Below are 17,554 nucleotides of genomic sequence, written 5' to 3'. Positions count from 1 at the left end.
CAATCCTTAAAGTCACCTGAAAAAAAAAATTCCCTGGGGGGTGGGTTCGAATGAAAATGTTGAAATTTCCCACCGAAAAAAAATAGCTTCACACCAGCTCTGAAAATGACTCGATTTGGGTGAGTGAAAAAGCTCAACAATCGGTGTAAAGGCATCAGTGGGGTCAGACAGGTAATGGACAGCCATGGGGACACATAAGGATTAGCTGGGCAGGGACAGCTGGAGGTGGAAATAGGAAGATCTCTGACCATCAGAGCGATGTTGGACGTTGGGATGGCCAACGTGCTCACTTGGCATTAACCCCGGTGATCCCCCACCAGGAGGCGCCCCAATGGGGGGACCCAACGCTGGTTCTGTGGGGTTCACGGGCCCCTGGGAACAGTCCAGAGCGAGGGGCCAGGTTCCAATCGATATCAGGGCAGCCACGGCGGGAGATGACCCAGCTGAGCTACAGATGTGCTCCAAAATCTGGCTACTTAAAGCCAGACAAGTGGGCACGTGGCTCCCACTGGAGTCTTTCTGGAGATGACTCATGAATATTCATTTGGCATCCTTATCCCAGAGGCTGTTTTCAAAATCTATTCCTGATAGTTGCATATGGGGCACAGACCCCAAGGGTATGTCTAGACTACCAGCCTCTTTTGAAAGAGAGCATCTAGACTGCAACCTCTTCTTTTGAAAAAGTGAGCCGCTTTTTCGCAAGAGAGCGCCCAGGCAGTCGGGATGCCCTCTTTCGGAAAACCCCTGTTTGCCTTCAAGAACGCCTTTTTTCGAAAGAGCACTTTTGAACAAAGGCGTTCTTCCTCGTGAAACGCGGACTCCCGCCGTCAAAAGAAAAGCCGCGTTCTTTCGATTTAATTTCGAAAGAACGCGGCTGTCGTCTAGACGCAGGTGACGTTTTTTCAAAAAAAAAAAACCCTGCAGTCTAGACACAGCCCAAGTGAAAAGTGCAACCACCCCCCCCACACACACACACACCCAGACCCTTCCCTGAAGAGCTTCCATTTCCAATAATCGCACTGACAAAGGGAGTCCTGGCTCCTCGCACCCTGCCTGCTCTAACCACTAGACCCCACTTCCCAGGTAGGGAGAGACCCCTGGAGGCCTGGCTCTGAACCCAGAATTAAGAGCCCCCTGATGCTCTTTCCTACTCTCAGGGTCTTTATCTCTGTTCCAGCTCTGCAACCCAGGATCTCTCACCCCCACCTCCGAACCTGGACTAGCTGGGTCCTAGGAACCAGCCATCATCCTGGCAGAAGCAGCTGACTCTGGGGAGGAGCTGGGATTTGCAACAAGCCCAGAGAGCTCCCCACAACCCTTGATTTCCCCCCCCCCCACTCACCAGCCCCAGCACCAGGGGGCAGGAGAGAGGCCGTGGACAGCAGGATGAGGATCAGCATCGTCTCCAGCTGGGCAAGGACTTGTACTTCACCCCGGGGGCTTTATAGAGCCAGCAGCAAACGGCCGCTGCCGTGTGCTCAGCTCACATGGGACACTGGCACGAGACAGGTGCCCACAGAAACCTCAGCATCACGTTGGTGACACATGGTAGGAGCGGCAGAGGATGGAGGGGGTGGCTAGAAAACAGCCTCTGTCTAGAGGAAGGAGACCAGGGTCAACCCTCTCTGGATAGACCCTCCTCCTCCTCCCACCCCCGTTCCCTGGGGCCTGCCTGGATCCTGCACCCTTGGCTTCTGGCTCATCTTCAGCTCCTCCATCTCCTCCGCTGCAGCAGCTCCTCTGGTGGAGAACGCGGGCGATGCTGAGTCACCTGCTGGCTTGGCTGGGCTCCCTACTTCCTCCCCAATGCATGTATCACAGCTGCAAGCAAGGGATGGGGACTCGCCTGGGAGTTGCTGGAGCCCGGCCATGGAACCCAGGGCAGAAATTCTCCCAGAGGGTGGGGAGCATGTAACCCACGAAGCGGTGCCTGTGGGAGAGCACAGATACCATGGTGATGGGCGACAGAAAAGGCCCTCAGCAGAAAGTGCTGGAGCCGTGTTCCTCTGGGCCTGCCCCGTGACTGGCACGGCTAAATACAGAGCAAAAAGCCCCACACAACAGGCTGAGTGCTTGGAACCTGGAACTTGGCTGTCCAGATTGACAAATCTCTCCCATACCTACAATTTTGGGCCCCAGAAAGCCACTTAAAATCACCCTGAGGCCCTGGCCTGGTTTCTCCACCAAGACCCGAGCCCTCTGAATTGGCTCCATGTGTTTCATAAAGCTCCAGTGTTGGGAGTCGAGGGACCTCCCTGCAAATCTTGGTAAAATGGCATGTTTGGAGCCCTCGAGGCTGTGGGGCAGAAGTTGAAGACCTGGCCTCTACATCCATAAGGCCTTCTCCTCCCCCGTCCCACTCCCTTGGGGTGCCCCAGAACCCCTGAGACAGCAGCCACAGAGCATGAGAACCCCCAGTGTCTCCTATTGGGTTTTCTCCAACTCTTCCATGAGTGGCATCTTAATGGCTCATATAAGGAGGCAGCCTGGTCCCAGGGGGGTTCCAGCCCCAGCTGTGTGAGGACAAGGAACCTTATATACATGTGTCATGTATCTGATCAGTATTTACTTTTTAGTGACCATGGAAGTGAATCCCACATCAATCACCTCAGGGCAACTAAAATGATTCGGGGTTTGGAACGGGTCCCATATAGAATCATAGAATAGAATAGAATAATAGGACTGGAAGGGACCTCAAGAGGTCATCGAGTCCAGCCCCCCGCCCTCAAGGCAGGACCAAGCTCCACCTACACCATCCCTGACAGATGTCTATCTAACCTGTTCTTAAATATCTCCAGAGGGGGAGATTCCACCACCTCCCTTGGCAATTTATTCCAATATTTGACCACCCTGACAGTTAGGAATTTTTTCCTAATGTCCAATCTAAACCTCCCCTGCTGCACTTTAAGCCCATTACTCCTTGTCCTGTCCTCAGAAACCAAGAGGAACAAATTTTCTCCTTCCTCCTTGTGACACCCTTTTAGATATTTGAAAACCGCTATCATGTCCCCCCTTAATCTTCTTTTTTCCAAACTAAACAAGCCCAGTTCATGAAGCCTGGCTTCATAGGTCATGTTCTCTAGACCTTTAATCATTCTTGTCGCTCTTCTCTGTACCCTTTCCAATTTCTCCACATCTTTCTTGAAATGTGGCGCCCAGAACTGGACACAGTACTCCAGCTGAGGCCTAACTAGTGCAGAGTAGAGCGGCAGAATGACTTCACGAGTTTTGCTTACAACACACCTGTTGATACAACCTAGAATCATATTTGCTTTTTTTGCAACAGCATCACACTGTTGACTCATATTCAACTTGTGGTCCACTATGACCCCTAGATCCCTTTCCGCCATGCTCCTTCCTAGACAGTCGCTTCCCATCTTGTATGTATGGAACTGATTGTTCCTTCCTAAGTGGAGCACTTTGCATTTCTCTTTATTAAACCTCATCCTGTTTACCTCTGACCATTTCTCTAACTTGCTAAGGTCATTTTGAATTATGTCCCTATCCTCCAAAGAAGTCGCATCCCCACCCAGTTTGGTATCATCTGCAAACTTAATAAGCGTACTCTCTATCCCAATATCTACATCATTGATGAAGATATTAAACAGTACGGGTCCCAAAACAGACCCTTGAGGAACTCCACTTGTTATCCCTTTCCAGCAGGATTTAGAACCGTTAACAACAACTCTCTGACTACGGTTATCCAGCCAATTATGCACCCACCTTATCGTGGCCCTATCTAAGTTATATTTGCCTAGTTTATCAATAAGAATATCATGCGAGACCGTATCAAATGCCTTACTAAAGTCTAGGTATATGACATCCACCACTTCTCCCTTATCCACAAGGCTCGTTATCTTATCAAAGAATAAGAGGAGAGGCTAAAGAGACTGGGACTTCTCAGTTTAGAAAAGAGGAGACTGAGGGGGGATATGATAGAGGTCTATAAAATCATGAGTGGTGTGGAGAGGGCCGATAAAGAAAAGTTATTTATTAGTTCCCATAATAGAAGAACTAGAGGACACGAAATGAAATTAATGGGTAGCAGGTTTAAAACTAATAAAAGGAAGTTCTTCTTCACACAGCGTGTAGTCAACCTGTGGAACTCCTTGCCAGAGGAGGCAGTGAAGGCTAGGACTATGATAGAGTTTGAAGAGAAGCTGGATAAATTCATGGAGGTTAGGTCCATAAAAGGCTATTAGCCAGGGGATAAAATGGTGTCCTTGGCCTCTGTTCGTCAGAGGCTGGAGAGGGATGGCAGGAGACAAATTGCTTGATCATTGTCTTTGGTCCACCCTCTCTGGGGCACCTGGTGCTGGCCACTGTCGGCAGACGGGCTACTGGGCTATATGGACCTTTGGTCTGATCCAGTACGGCCATTCTTATGTTCTTATGGTCATGTGATGGGTGCTTTGTTCTCCTTCCCAGCTCAGCAGTGGGCCGACACTTTCCTGAATCTTTCTCTTCCTTCTAACGCATTTCAAACCCCTCTTCTCGTTACCTTTTCTGTTCCCTAGTCGGTGAGACCCATTTTGTGCCCTCGTCTGTCTGATTTTGGTCCTGTGAGCTAGCCCCAGGCTTTTGGAATCCCCCGGTGGGGCACTGCCAATATATTTCCCTGCACCTCCACAGGTACGGGCAATTGCAGCTCCCATTGGCTGGGAATGCCGATCTGCAACCAATGGGAGCTGAGAGACCCCGTACCTGCGGAGGTGCTGGTAAATATGGCCGTGTGGGGTCCCTCCAGGGGCTGACCCTGCCTGACCGAATCCAGCCCACGGGTCATGTTGGCTCAGCCCTTGGCTAGCGTATCCTAAACATATTTATGTCGCTGAACTTCTACCAATATTCCTAAAAATAGAATCTTTGTTGTCACAGCCCATGCAAAACTGGTCTTTATGGCTCCCTCAGGGCCTGTGTCTCTTCAGCTAATCAGGGTGGGGGGTTATTTTAGAAGAGGTGTAAATAATAAAGTTTCCTCTTTAATGTTTTTTTTTTTTTTTGAAATACCCATTTTTTGTATCAGCTGCTTTCTTAATGCCATCTGATATAAAAACTGCTCCTGCGGGTTCTTTCCAACTTTTATTGTCCATGATGAGGAAAAGGCCTTTCATGCTGTGAAAAGGTAACAGCTAATGTTATGTTAATGGTATGTGGCCTTACAGAAGGATTGTGTTTTAAAGATTGGGTTTGTTGGGCTATAGCTTTATCTTAGAAGAGGGGCTTTTGGTTGAAAAAAAAATGTCTTTACAGAAGTTTTCTTTTGAGCACGTAGAATGTCCGTTGTTACAAGCTGTTTGTGACCACGGTTAGCCAAAAAAATTAAGAAATGTGCTTATCTTCAAAACGGTTCGATTTTATTTTCTTCCTTCGCACAGTTCTCTTCTAGGTCTGTCATTGTCTTGCTAGGTAATTTCTCCCTTTTATAGTAAAATAACTCATTGAATGTTTATTGTATATGAAATCCGTGCTAAACGGGAAAATATGCTGGGAAATACCGTTATTTCTTCACAATCGACCTGTCTGTAAACAGGGGCTGATCTTACAAAATTGTGACGGCCCTGAATTCAAATCTTTGTGTCTTCTGTAAAGCTTGGCAGCCCTGTAGACTTACAAATAATTTTTTTATTGGAACACCTACACAAATTCCCCTCAAGTGAGAGCTTTCCTATTCGACTGAGATGTTGTTCTGTGCATTCAGTAAAATGTACCACTGCCGCTAAAAGCTAAGTTTTTAATTGGAATACATATGTAAACTTCCCTTAACGAACAGTTGTTTTAGGTGGGTGTATCTTAAACACGTTTATATCACTAAACTTCTGCTAAATCCTCCCAAAAAATAGACTGGCTGTGTTATAGCTGTGTTCATCTTGGAAGAGATGGCTCCTAATATAGATTATAAAGTTTTCCTTTCAATGTTTTAAAAAATAGCTATTTTTTGTATGACACCCTCTTAGTGTCATGCAGAATAAAAACCTGCTAATATAGGTGGTTTTGAACATTTCTTGTCAGGGATGGGAAAAGTTCTTTCACAGTTTACAAAGATTAGCAAGTATGTGTTTTTCAATTTGAGATTGGCTGCATCTTAAAAGAGGGGCCATTGGTAATAAACGTTGTATTTATAGTTTGCCTTTGGAAAAAGCTGAAGAAGCGAGTCAAGGTTTTTTGGGGGGGAAGGACGCAGTCTACGGTTGGAAGGTGTATTGTCAAACTCACTATTACTCAAAGAATTAAGAAACAAGATTATCTTAAAAACGGTTAGAAATTAATTTTATCTACTTCCCTCGCCCGGTTGTCTTCAAGTGACAGAAAGGGAAGGGGACCTCTTACTACATAATTTCTCTCCTTAATTGTACAAGACCTCCTTAACTGCTTTTTTTTATATAAAAGTCATACTAAACAATTTTAAAGGGTAATACTGTGATTTCTTCATAACTGGCGTATTTATAAACAGGTGTGGATTTTATTTCACTTCGATTAAATCATAGAATTGTAAAATACTAGAAGAGAAGAAATCTTGAGAAGTCACCAAATCCAGTCTCCTACCCTCACAGCAGGACCAAGCTGTGGTTTAAGCCCGTTGCTTCTTGTCCTGTCCTCAGGGGCCAAGGAGACCAATTTTTCTCCCTCCTCCTTGTACCACCCTTTTAGATACTTGAAAACCGCTATCCTGTCCCCTCAGCCTTCTCCTTTCCAAACTAAACAAATCCAGGATTTTTCTCTCTTTCCTCACAGGCCACATGTTCTAATCCCTTAATCTTTTTTGTTGCTCTGCTCTGGACTTGCTCCGATTTCTCCACAATTTGCTTGACCTGCCAGGCCCTCAGCTGTGCACAAGATTCCGGAGGCCTTATCAGCGCTGTGTGAGGCAGAAGAATTTCTCCCCGTGTCTGGCTGACAACTTTCCTGCTAAGAATAAAGTGCTTTGGTTTTGCAAGAGAATTCCACCGTTAGCTCATCGGTAGTTTGCTATCCACCAGCTCCTTATGTGCTGTCCTCCATCCCAGGAAGTCGTCTCCTTTGTATGTGTGTGACTGGATCTTCCTGCCTCAGGATAGTGATGTGCATGTGTCCTCAGTGAACCGTGTCCTGGTTATTTCAAATATTCTGTCCTTTTGGGGAATCTCCACTCTTGACACATCGGAGCTGGGGAATTCCTCGCCGGCTGGGGACCTGACCCTGCCCTTCCTGGGTCACCTCTCCCCAGCGGCCCCTCCTCACCACCCGCTCTATATAAACCCCTGGACGGGGACAGAACACCAGTCCCGGCCCCTGGATTTGCACCTAGAATGCTGCTGTTACTGCTGCTCTCCACGGCCTTTATCCCGTTGCATTCCGGTGAGTAGAGCCGACGGGCAATCTGATTCCCTGGCCCCTGTGGGGGTGGGGCAGGCACACCCTGGACGTGGGGCAGAGATTTTAGTTAAGGGACCAAACAGTAAAACCCTTAAAAAAAATGAATTCCTCCCCAAATCTTTGTTTTGTTTTCTCTTCCCAAAGAAACTCCCCGATTTGAAATCTAAGGGTATGTCTACACTGGGTAGTTCGAGCTAGGTAGGCAAACGAGGGCAACCGGAGTTACAAATGAAGCCCACGATTTAAATATCCCGGGCTTCATTTGCATTTTCCTAGGTGCTGCCATTTTTAAATCCCCCTTAGTGCAAACTCCATATCCGCAGCTACACGCGGCACAGAGTAGGTAGTTAGAATTAGGATCTCTAATTTGAACTACCGGTACACCTCATTCCACAGGCACGGAGTTCAGACTAAGGGGGATTTAAATATGGCGGCGCCCGGGAAGATGCAAATGAAGCCTGGGATATTTAAATCCTGGGCTTCATTTGCAACTCCGGTTGCCCTCGTTTGCCTACCTAGCTCGAACTACAGAGCTAGTGTAGACATACCCTAATTTGGGGGTCTCATTTGATTTGGGGCATTTCCATCAATCAGAAACAATTTTTGGTGCAATTTTGGTTCCAAATTTGTGCTGCTTTAACCCTTATTTTTTTAATGTGTTGCATTTTGAACCGAACATGCGAGTTTAATGCAAAACTTGATAGAAAACCAATTTTTTCTTCTTTTTTTTCAGGTCCCACTTTCCAAGTAAAAGAATTTTTAGGCAATGTTTCTTGCTTTGATTTCAGTTCAGACGATAGGAGTAATTGCTCTGTAACATATTTTAGGGGGTGTTTTTTTACTTTGATTTTCAGTTCATTTAATAGAATTAATTTCACTGTAAAATATTTAATGAGAGTTGTTTGCTTTCATTTCAGTTTAGTTGATAAGGATTAATTTCACTGAAAAATGTTTTAGGGGTTGTGTTTAATTTTTATTTCAGTTCCTTTGATAGCATTAGGAGGTTCAGGTTGGACATTAGAAAAAAGTTCCTAGCTGTCAGGAGGTCAAACATTGGAATAAATTGCCCAGGGAGGTTGTGGAATCCCCATCTCTGGAGATATTGAAGAGTAAGTTAGAGAAATGTCTGTCAGGGATGGTCTAGACAGTATTTGGTCCTGCCATGGGGTCAGAGGACTGGACTCGATGACGTCTTGAGGTCTCTTCCAGTCCTAGTATTCTATGATTCTATGATTAATTTTACTGTAAAAATATTTTAGGATTTTTTTCTTTGATTTCAGTTCATTTAATAGGATTAATTTCACTGCATCAATATTGTAAAAATTTCACTCCGTTGCTAAATGGCACATTGCAAACCAGAAAGGGGCGACATTTCATTTCCCAATGGCAGGAAAGAAATTTCTCTACTTCAAAAAAAAATCCTATTTTATTGTATGTATGTATTTATTTGCGATCTAAATAGTTCCATGAGTTTCATTGGAATTTGCAGGTAGTTTTGAGACACCAAAATTATTCTATTGTTAATGGCCAATTTGCCAATGGCTTATATTTTTTTGCCTGGCTCGGGAGGTGAACTAGGGGAGATCTGGAGTGGTGGGCCACCCGCCCACCCCAGGAGCATGGGGTAGGATTAGCCATGAGGCTCAGGTGATGGGGCAATAGGACAAGCGGAGGTGATAGGGAATTGGTGGCTAGTTCTCTGAGTGCCTGGGGGGCGGCCCCACAGCAGAGAGATGGGTGGGTGTGAATGGGGTATGGGATGGATGGATGGATGGATGCAGAGGTATGTGTGGGACTAGGTAGATGTACAAAGGGCACATGCATGGGATGGAAAGCGCTGACGGGGGGTGGGGTTGATCAGAGGGGAGGTTGGGGAGGGGTGGGGCGAGGAGTTAACGCAGGCGAGATGGGGACAGGGCTGAGGGAGGCGGGTCTGAGTTCCCCTGGGATATTGATTCTACCCTCCCGTTTTCCCCCCTCTCTGTCTCTCCTCAGCTCGGGTCATCGGGGGTAAGGAGGCCTCGCTCACCTCTAGACCCTACATGGCCCATGTGGAAATCGGCTCCGTGGGGAGCTGCGGGGGAATCCTGATCCGGGAGGACGTGGTGCTGACGGCGGCTCATTGCAACTGCAACCTGGGGTAAGACACCCCTTAGCCCCTCCTGGTGCCCCCCGAAAGGACCTGCACCAATTCCCATCCCCTCACCCCTGCCCCGAGCCAACCGTGCCCCCAGCCTTGGGGCTGGCCCAAAGTAGGTGCCTTGGGAGGGATCCATTTCCCACCCCCCAGGGGCCAGCCAAGCCCTGACTTGGAGGCGGGATCAGAGCTGCCCCACATACGACACGTTTCTGGGACATGACAATTGCACGTTTCTCTAGGTGCCTGTTAGACTCCAAATCCCAACCCCACCTAGCTAGACTCCCCTGCCGGGATGAACATTCCAGCCGACACTGCTCCTCCATCCAATACGGACAACCCCGGCGCCGAGTGACTTCCCCCAACGGCAACCTAGCGTCTCCTCGCATCTATTCCCGCAGCCGCCGCCTCCCAAACCTGGATGTGACGTGGTTCTGTCTAGAATCATAGATTCCCAGGGCTGGCAGAGGTCTCAGGAGTCATTGAGTCCAGCTCCCTGCCCAAAGCAGGACCAACCCAACTCAATCATCCCAGCCAGGGCTTGGTCAAGCCAGAACTAGGGATGGAGTTTCCACCCCCTTCCTAGGGAACCCATCCCAGCGCTTCCCCACCCGCCTAGGAAAATCGTTTTGCCTAATATCCAACCTACACGTCCCCCACTGCAATGTGAGCCCATCGCTCCTTGTTCTGCCACCTGCCCCACTGAGAACAGCCTCTCTCCACCCTCTTTGGAACCCCCTTTTAGGGAGTTGCAGGCTGCTCTCAAATCCCCCCTCCCTCTTCGGTTCTGCAGACTAAACAATCCCAAATCCCTCAGCCTCTCCTCGTAGGTCATGTGCTCCAGCCCCCGAATCATTTTTATTGCCCTCCGCTGGACTCTCTCCAATGTGTCCACAAGAATTCTTGCCCATCAAGAAGTCTCGTCGTTGTCTTTGGGGCCTGACGAGAACAACACGGTTGGGAATTCACATAGATCGGGGTTGAGGATCAATAGTTGTACTCGAGTATTTCTTACCACCTTCAGTCATGATCATCGGCTGTCAGTACTTTTGTGGCTTTAGCATGTTACTCGGGGTGTGAAGGGGAACACCCAGATGCAGGGGTGAAAGAGACGAGGCGATACATTTTCTGGCCTTATCTCTCTTCTCGTGACCTGCTAACCGTGGGGGAGGGAACAGTCTGTCCAGGGCAGCTGGGCCAAGTGTCAGGGTTGATTTCTGGTCTTCAACATCTTCTCTGATGAACCCAGTGAACTGTATGAGGAGGCGTCTCCAAAGATCCTTTGAATTGGCAGATCAGGGCTTCCTGTTGTTGCTATCCATCGTCAAGAGATGGCAGCAGTGCACTAAAAAACTCTGGTTGACTTATTTGTATGTTTCACTCATTGAAACACCCTAATTTCTGTCTCCGCCCAGCCTAGTCATCTGAGATTCCCTGGTTTGAACCAAATTCTTACAGATAACACACCAGTTATGGCTTCCGACTTGTCCATGGACGTTTTCTTCCTTCTGCCATATGCACGTCAATGATCTACAGATTCCAATATTATTTTGATCACCTTGCACAACGCAGACCTGAGATTATCTCCCAAATAATCTCATTTTTATCTACAGCAGATCTTGAACAATCCAATCTGGGTTCAAAATTGCCAGAGATGAAGAATCAAGCAGGATCACTGGGAAATTGTTCCCATGGTTGGTTTCTATCCCGGTGAAAAATTTGTACAGGAAAACAGCATTGAGGCAGAAAAACCAACGGATTCCGTAGTAGTCGCACTGGTTGTGAAGCCATCTGCTGTAGAGTTTCTCGGCAGTAGGCGGGTTTTTCAGTCTTTTGATGGTTCTCATCGCTTGTCCCTGACACCTCTCCAATTTATCAGCATCTCTTTTGAACCATCAATAACAGAAATGGACAACAGGTCACCCCACATAGGAAAGCATTTTATCAGTCAGTATTTTCAGGTCTTTTTGGCCAACCAGAGAAGAGGAGAAGTCTACGCACAAAGGTGAATCAGATGGTCTTTGCGTTATTCAGTTGCCTAAAGGGAGGTAGAAATTTTCACAGGGAAATTTTCAGTCCATTTCTAAGGAACTACGATAGCTCCACCCCTCTGTCCAATCGGCTGTATCACCCCCATATTCTCCCCTTGGATTTTCCAGCAACATCTTTGTCTACCTGGGAGTCCAAGACTTCATGAAACCAGGACAGAGCTGGCAACGGATCCGGGTCCGTCGCTGGGTCCAGCACCCCGACTTCAACAACGAGAACTATGACAATGACATTATGCTAATGAAGGTACCCCCCATTCCATACCCCACCCCCAGTGACCTCACACTGCTGCAGGTACCGCCCCATCCCATCCTCCACCCCCAGTGACCTCACACTGCTGCAGGTACCAACCCCATCCCATCCCCCACCCCCAGTGACCTCACACTGCTGCAGGTACCGCCCTATCCCATCCCCCACCCCTAGTGACCTCACACTGGTGCAGGTACCACCCCCATCCCATCCCCCACCCCAGTGACCTCACACTGCTGCAGGTACCGCCCCATCCCATCCCCCACCCCCAGTGACCTCACACTGCTGCAGGTACCGCCCCATCCCATCCCCCACCCCCAGTGACCTCTCACTCATTCCCTGGTCATACAGGCCTATGATCTAGCTGGCTGTTGCTACCCCTTGCCAGATCTGACCCCTGCCCTGCTCCAGGTCCATTCTCTCTCTCTCACCCACGGCAGATGACACACGCTGCAGAGCTGAACGAATGGGTCGGGACCATCCCTCTGCCAGAGGCCGATGTCCCTGTCACCCCAGGTGCCGAGTGCAGCGTCGCCGGGTGGGGTCGGATGGGCGCGAACACCAGAACCGACAGGCTGCAGGAGGCGGAGCAGGAGGTGATGTCGGACGACATGTGCCAGGACCGGTACTGGCATTACGACCCCTCGCGCATGCTGTGCGCTGGCAGCCCCTACGTCAAGAAGGCAGCTTTCCAGGTATATATCCCTCCACCCAGCACCACTAGAGGTTCAGGACAGGGAGACCAATATGTCCCTCCCATGCTCCAAATGCCCAAAAAGGGAGCCCCTGGAGCATCCTGGGAGATACAGCCCAGCCCAGCAGCCTAGCTTAGTGAGTATCTCCAGGGAGGCTTCTCCAGAGTTAGCACTCTGGTAGAAATAGGATGAAATTTCATCCTGAGCTCAGGCCCGTAGAGACCCATAAACCATTGCTGTTCTGAGCCAGGGCCCATGCGCCAGGAGCCACAGAGGAGGAGGGAGACCTGAGGGTGTCACTACATCGGACGAGGACCATCAGGGTGTGTCTAAACTACATGGCTCCATCGATGGAGCCATGTAGTTTAGGCTGATCGGCAAAGGGTAATGAAGCCGCAATTTAAATAATCGCAGCTTCATTTAAATTTAAATGGCTGCCGCGCTGAGCCGACAAACAGCTGATTGGCTGTTGGTTGGCTCAGCGCACTAGTCTGGATGCTCCCGCGCCGACCTGAAAGCCCTTTATCGACCTCCCCGTTATGCCTTGTAGGATGAGGTTTACCGGAGAGGTCGATAAAGGGCTTTCATGTCAGCAGGTTTTGAGACAAACTATTTCTGGGAAGGTGTTGAGGAAAAAGGAGACCCGCCTCCTCCGCCACTTTCAGAACAACAGTTTGCAAACTTTTCTACTCTTCCCCACCACTGGAAAGGTCTACTGGGGGGTTCAGCCTTGGGGCTACCCAATAGACAAGACCTGGGGTGAAAGCCTGGTCCCGTAAGTGTGGAGGGGCTTTTACTGTAGGGCCAGGATGCAACTGGAGCTGAGAAAACTCAGTGTTCCTGTCCAATGAGAAATGGAGACATTTCAGTGTTTGTTTTTGGAGAAAAGTTGCTGGCGACATTTTGGTCAGACTGGAAATTCCCAAGAAAAAACAGGTTTGACTCAGAAATGTTAAAATGTGTCTTCCAATATTTTCATTGAATATTGAAAGGGACCAGGCTAAGAGATGAAGGAGATCTTTGCTTCCATATGAAAAAACTATAAGAAACAAGGAGAAAAATAAAAATCAGCGGTTTAGAAACTTCGACCTGGAGAGGAGGGGGGCGCGGAAGTTGTGTCATTCCTAAACTAATGAAAAGGAGACAGACGGAGGGGAATATTATGTATTTTCAGATATTTTAACAGCTCTTCTAAAGAGGTCAGGGAGCAAATATTCTCCATGTCCACTGACGTTAGAACTAAAGATAATGGTCTTGATCTACAACCCAGGAGCTGTAGTTTGGATATTATGAAAAACTTTTTAAGGACAGTTAAGTTCTGGGAAAGGTTTTCTAGGGAGGCGGTGGAATCTCCATCTATGGAGGTTTTTTAAGACCAGGTTGGGCAAATACCCATCAAGGATGGTCTATGCTCAATTTCATCTGTTCTCCAAGTAGAGGGAGAGAGGAATTCTGAAGGTTCCTTCCAGCCTGGCATTTCTATGAATCTAGGAATTCGGTTGTTGAGTTTATCCAAAATGCTTCGTTTCAAGCCATGTCAACATGCAGCAGCACTTTCTTATTGTCGCAATGCCTTCTGGGAGCCATCGCTGAGACCTCTCATTTCTCTTAATTAGCCAGAGAAATCTCCCATAATGCTTTGAGTCATGCCATTCCCATGAGGCCCCAAACAGCTCAGTCAGAGGCAAATCTGGGTGGCAGGATGGGAGAGAAAGTCCTCAAAGGAGCCAAGCTGTTTGGAAGGAATGAAGACCTGAACTACAACACCCATAAGCCACAGCGCCGATAGGAAAAAGCAGTTTGATATTTTGTTCAGCTGATTCCAAACTATGGAAAATTCTGAATTGGGTGGAAGTGACACAACATCATGGAACTAGAGAACACTAGAACTGGAAGGGACCTCGAGAGAACACCAAATCCAGTCCCCTACCCTCGTGGCAGGACCAAGCACCATCTAGACCATCCCTGACAGGTGTCGATCCAACCTGCCCTTAAATATCTCCAGGGATAGACACTCCACAACCTCCCTAGGCAACTTATTCCAGTGTTTCGCCACCCGGGCAGGTAGGAAGTTTTTCCTCACGTCCAACCTCAACCTCCCTTGCTGATCACCGATGTTATTCTTCTTGGCAGGGCGATTCCGGCGGGCCCCTGGTGTGTGACGGCGTGGTGCAGGGCATCGTCTCCAACGGAGATCCGGACGGGCGCCCCCCCAGCATCTACACAAGGATCTCCAAATTCATCCCTTGGATCAATGCAACTTTGGAGAAGTTGAGTTGAAGGAGACACTTCCCGTTGAAGGGCCCAATTCCCCAGATGGGTCTCCATACCTGTGGGGAACCCTGAGGGAGTTTACATTAGAATATTTATAATAGCATTAGAGATGTCATGAATGGGTCCGTCATGAAACACTTTTGGGGCTGGAAAGGCCTTTTGATATTAGGAAATTTGTTCTGTTGTATTGTCACCCCAAACGGCTGGTCAATATTTGGGTCCTACCGATGGCCCGGCTGGGAGCAGAAATTGACAATAATTTTAGTATTTCCTTTGGTGCAATCTGGTTTATTGACGAGGAATATCGGAAGAATTCCCTGAACACAGAGGGATTCAAACAGCCACAGAGAGGTCCCGTTTGCTGTCCTGAGCCTGACTCTGTGCCCCAAAAGCTGCCTCTGACAGCCACAATCATATACTTCTGCATTGTGTTTGCCTGGCTGTTGCCCTGCATTTCCCTTCCTTCTTTCCTCAGGTCTCTCCGTCTGTGCTGTGACTGGCCGATGCAAATGCCCCACGGCCCCAGACCAATAATCAGTGAATTTTTTTCTCTCCTGAGTTGATAGAATTCCCGTGTTTGTATAAAAGCTTTGGACGGGGAGCCGAGTTAGCCTGCAACTGGAAAAACTTAAACCAACAAATAGTCTAGCAGCACTTTAAAGATGAACAAAACATGTCGATGGGATGTCGTGAACATAGCCCACTTCTTCAGATGTAGTGAAGCTTCAGAGGGGGAGCCGCGTTAGTCTGTAACTGGAGAAACTTAAAAAACAACTTACCAGCTTGTTGTAACTTGAACAATCTAATCCACTATCTCTTTCTCTTTCTTTTCTCCCCTCCTTCCCTTATTTCTTCTTGGGTCTGGACTTTTAATACTCCAGTCATCTGAAGAAGTGGGCGTTGCCCACGAAAACTCATGATCTCATCTACATTTTTTTGTTAGTCTTTACGACTACTTGTTGTTTTTTTCAGATTTTCACGTGTATAGGATATGACATCCGCTGAGAGGATTCTGCAGTGGGGTAGAGTTTTCTCAGTTGAATTCTGTAGCCCGTGGACCCATGTGTCTCCTCTTTATACCTGATCCTTTCTCCAAAGGTTTTCCACCATTAAACTCCCTACCTGGCTTAAAAACTTTCTTTCACCCAGCCAGAGAGTAGCACAGCAGCCTTGTGGCTTAGAAGGCCAACCTGCCATCGCAAAGCACGGAGAGTCAGACTTAACAGCACATCAACACTGGGTACTCAAATGGCCACGTGAAAAAAACCTGTGAAATTTCAAAACTTTTTCACACATTTTGAGCTGGACCCAACTTCTACTTTTTTCAAGTTTTTTTTTTTTTTAGTGTTTTCCTCTCCTACGCCTATGTCTATTTAATTATTTATTATTGTGATTCTGACGGGAGATTGGAAACTCCACAAAGGATGGGAACCCAGAAAGTGTGCTGGGAGACATGGGGACAAGAGAAAGAAGTGGGTGTTGCCAGCTATTTGGAACATGTCCAAAACAGATGCTGGTTTGGAAAACCAATGACACTTGAAAGGGCGAATAAAAGTCCTTTGTTTTTATGAATAAAAACGTTTTCTTTGAACGGTTTCACTGCCTTCTCTGTCACTGGTCTGCAGCCTGGATGCTGATGGTGTGAATGAGCCAGGGTTGTGCAGGACCAGGGGGCCGTGGGAAGGATGGAGGGAAGTACTGTTGTGTCACAAACAAAATTAGAGCGAAATGAGGCAAACCAGGCTCTGATCCTGAGAGGTGTTTTGACACCTAACTCCCGTTGCAATGACCAAGAGCCTGAATAACGGCAAGGCTGTTGAACCCAAGCTGGCCTCAAAGCATTTTAAGCACCATTGGGTCCACATGGGGAAACTGAGGCACAACGACTTGTCCAAGATCACCCACCAGCGGATCCAGGCACCGAAACCATCAGCTTGAAGGCCAGGCCTCTGCTGTGGCCACTAGGCCACGCTGCTACCTCACTTCCAGACGCTTTGCCCCCCTCGGCTCCTTCCACCCCACTGCTTGTTAATTTCACTCCGTCTTGGCTTTGCTGCCATCGGCACAGATCTGACCCAAATATCTCTAGCACTGAGATCCCTTTTGACCCAGAACTTCTGGGGCTGGCTCTGATGGAGTGTGCGCGGGTGAAACCTCCACTGGGCTGGAATTACACCCACCCCCCAATCCAGCAGCTGTGGGGCAGATACTGACAGAACCAATTTGGGTGACTCCATACACCCCTCCCTCCAGTAATGGGAGCAGGGCTGGCCGGCCGTGTGGCTGACCCCGGTGTGGGTATAGGCCAGATGTGTATGAGCCTGGGACAGGGGAGAGATTCCCAGAGCTGCCCCCAGATGCCCTGAATCCCCCCCCCCCACACACACACACACACACTTTGCCCCACTGAACACGTTGAAACAGACATTATGGTGAAGGATGTAGAACCTTCAAGCTCAAGTGAGGGCCAATTAAGGGTCAGTTATCCCTCATCTACATTAAGACTTGATTTCAAAATAACCCCCTTCAAGGTTGAATTTATAAGCGGAGCATCCACACTACCAGGCAAAGGGAGTTTACATTTTTGTTTAAAAAACACAACGGCATGCAGGGAGGACAATTTGAAGCAGCGTGTGTGTGTGTTTTTTTTAAGCTCTTCCCGTTTTTCGAAAAAACTCAGGCTTAAAATGAAATAATGTGAGAAGATGCTATGCTTACTCAATTCCCAGGACTAAATAATGAGTCTATGGGCCACGAAGATTTTAGTCTGACTTACCTCAAAAGATCACCCTCC

At 48.1% G+C, this 17,554-nt stretch overlaps 1 protein-coding gene across 1 annotated transcript; it reads left to right on the top strand.

The window, feature by feature from the left end:
- The first annotated feature begins 7,145 nt into the window (after window positions 1–7,145).
- On the top strand, window positions 7,146–16,356 carry LOC102450564 (duodenase-1-like). The gene is made up of 5 exons (XM_006126699.5): window positions 7,146–7,338; window positions 9,352–9,496; window positions 11,653–11,788; window positions 12,232–12,486; window positions 14,620–16,356. Exons 1-5 carry the CDS (start codon window positions 7,290–7,292, stop codon window positions 14,764–14,766), a joined length of 732 nt encoding a protein of 243 aa, XP_006126761.2. The 5' UTR covers window positions 7,146–7,289; the 3' UTR covers window positions 14,767–16,356.
- The last annotated feature ends 1,198 nt before the right edge of the window (window positions 16,357–17,554 follow it).

Source organism: Pelodiscus sinensis, chromosome 30, assembly GCF_052426305.1.
Source record: "Pelodiscus sinensis isolate ZL-2025 chromosome 30, ASM5242630v1, whole genome shotgun sequence".
NCBI classification, from domain to species: domain Eukaryota; kingdom Metazoa; phylum Chordata; order Testudines; family Trionychidae; genus Pelodiscus; species Pelodiscus sinensis.
The sequence above is the reverse complement of the archived record's forward strand: the minus strand, read 5'-3'. Positions and strand labels throughout refer to the sequence as shown.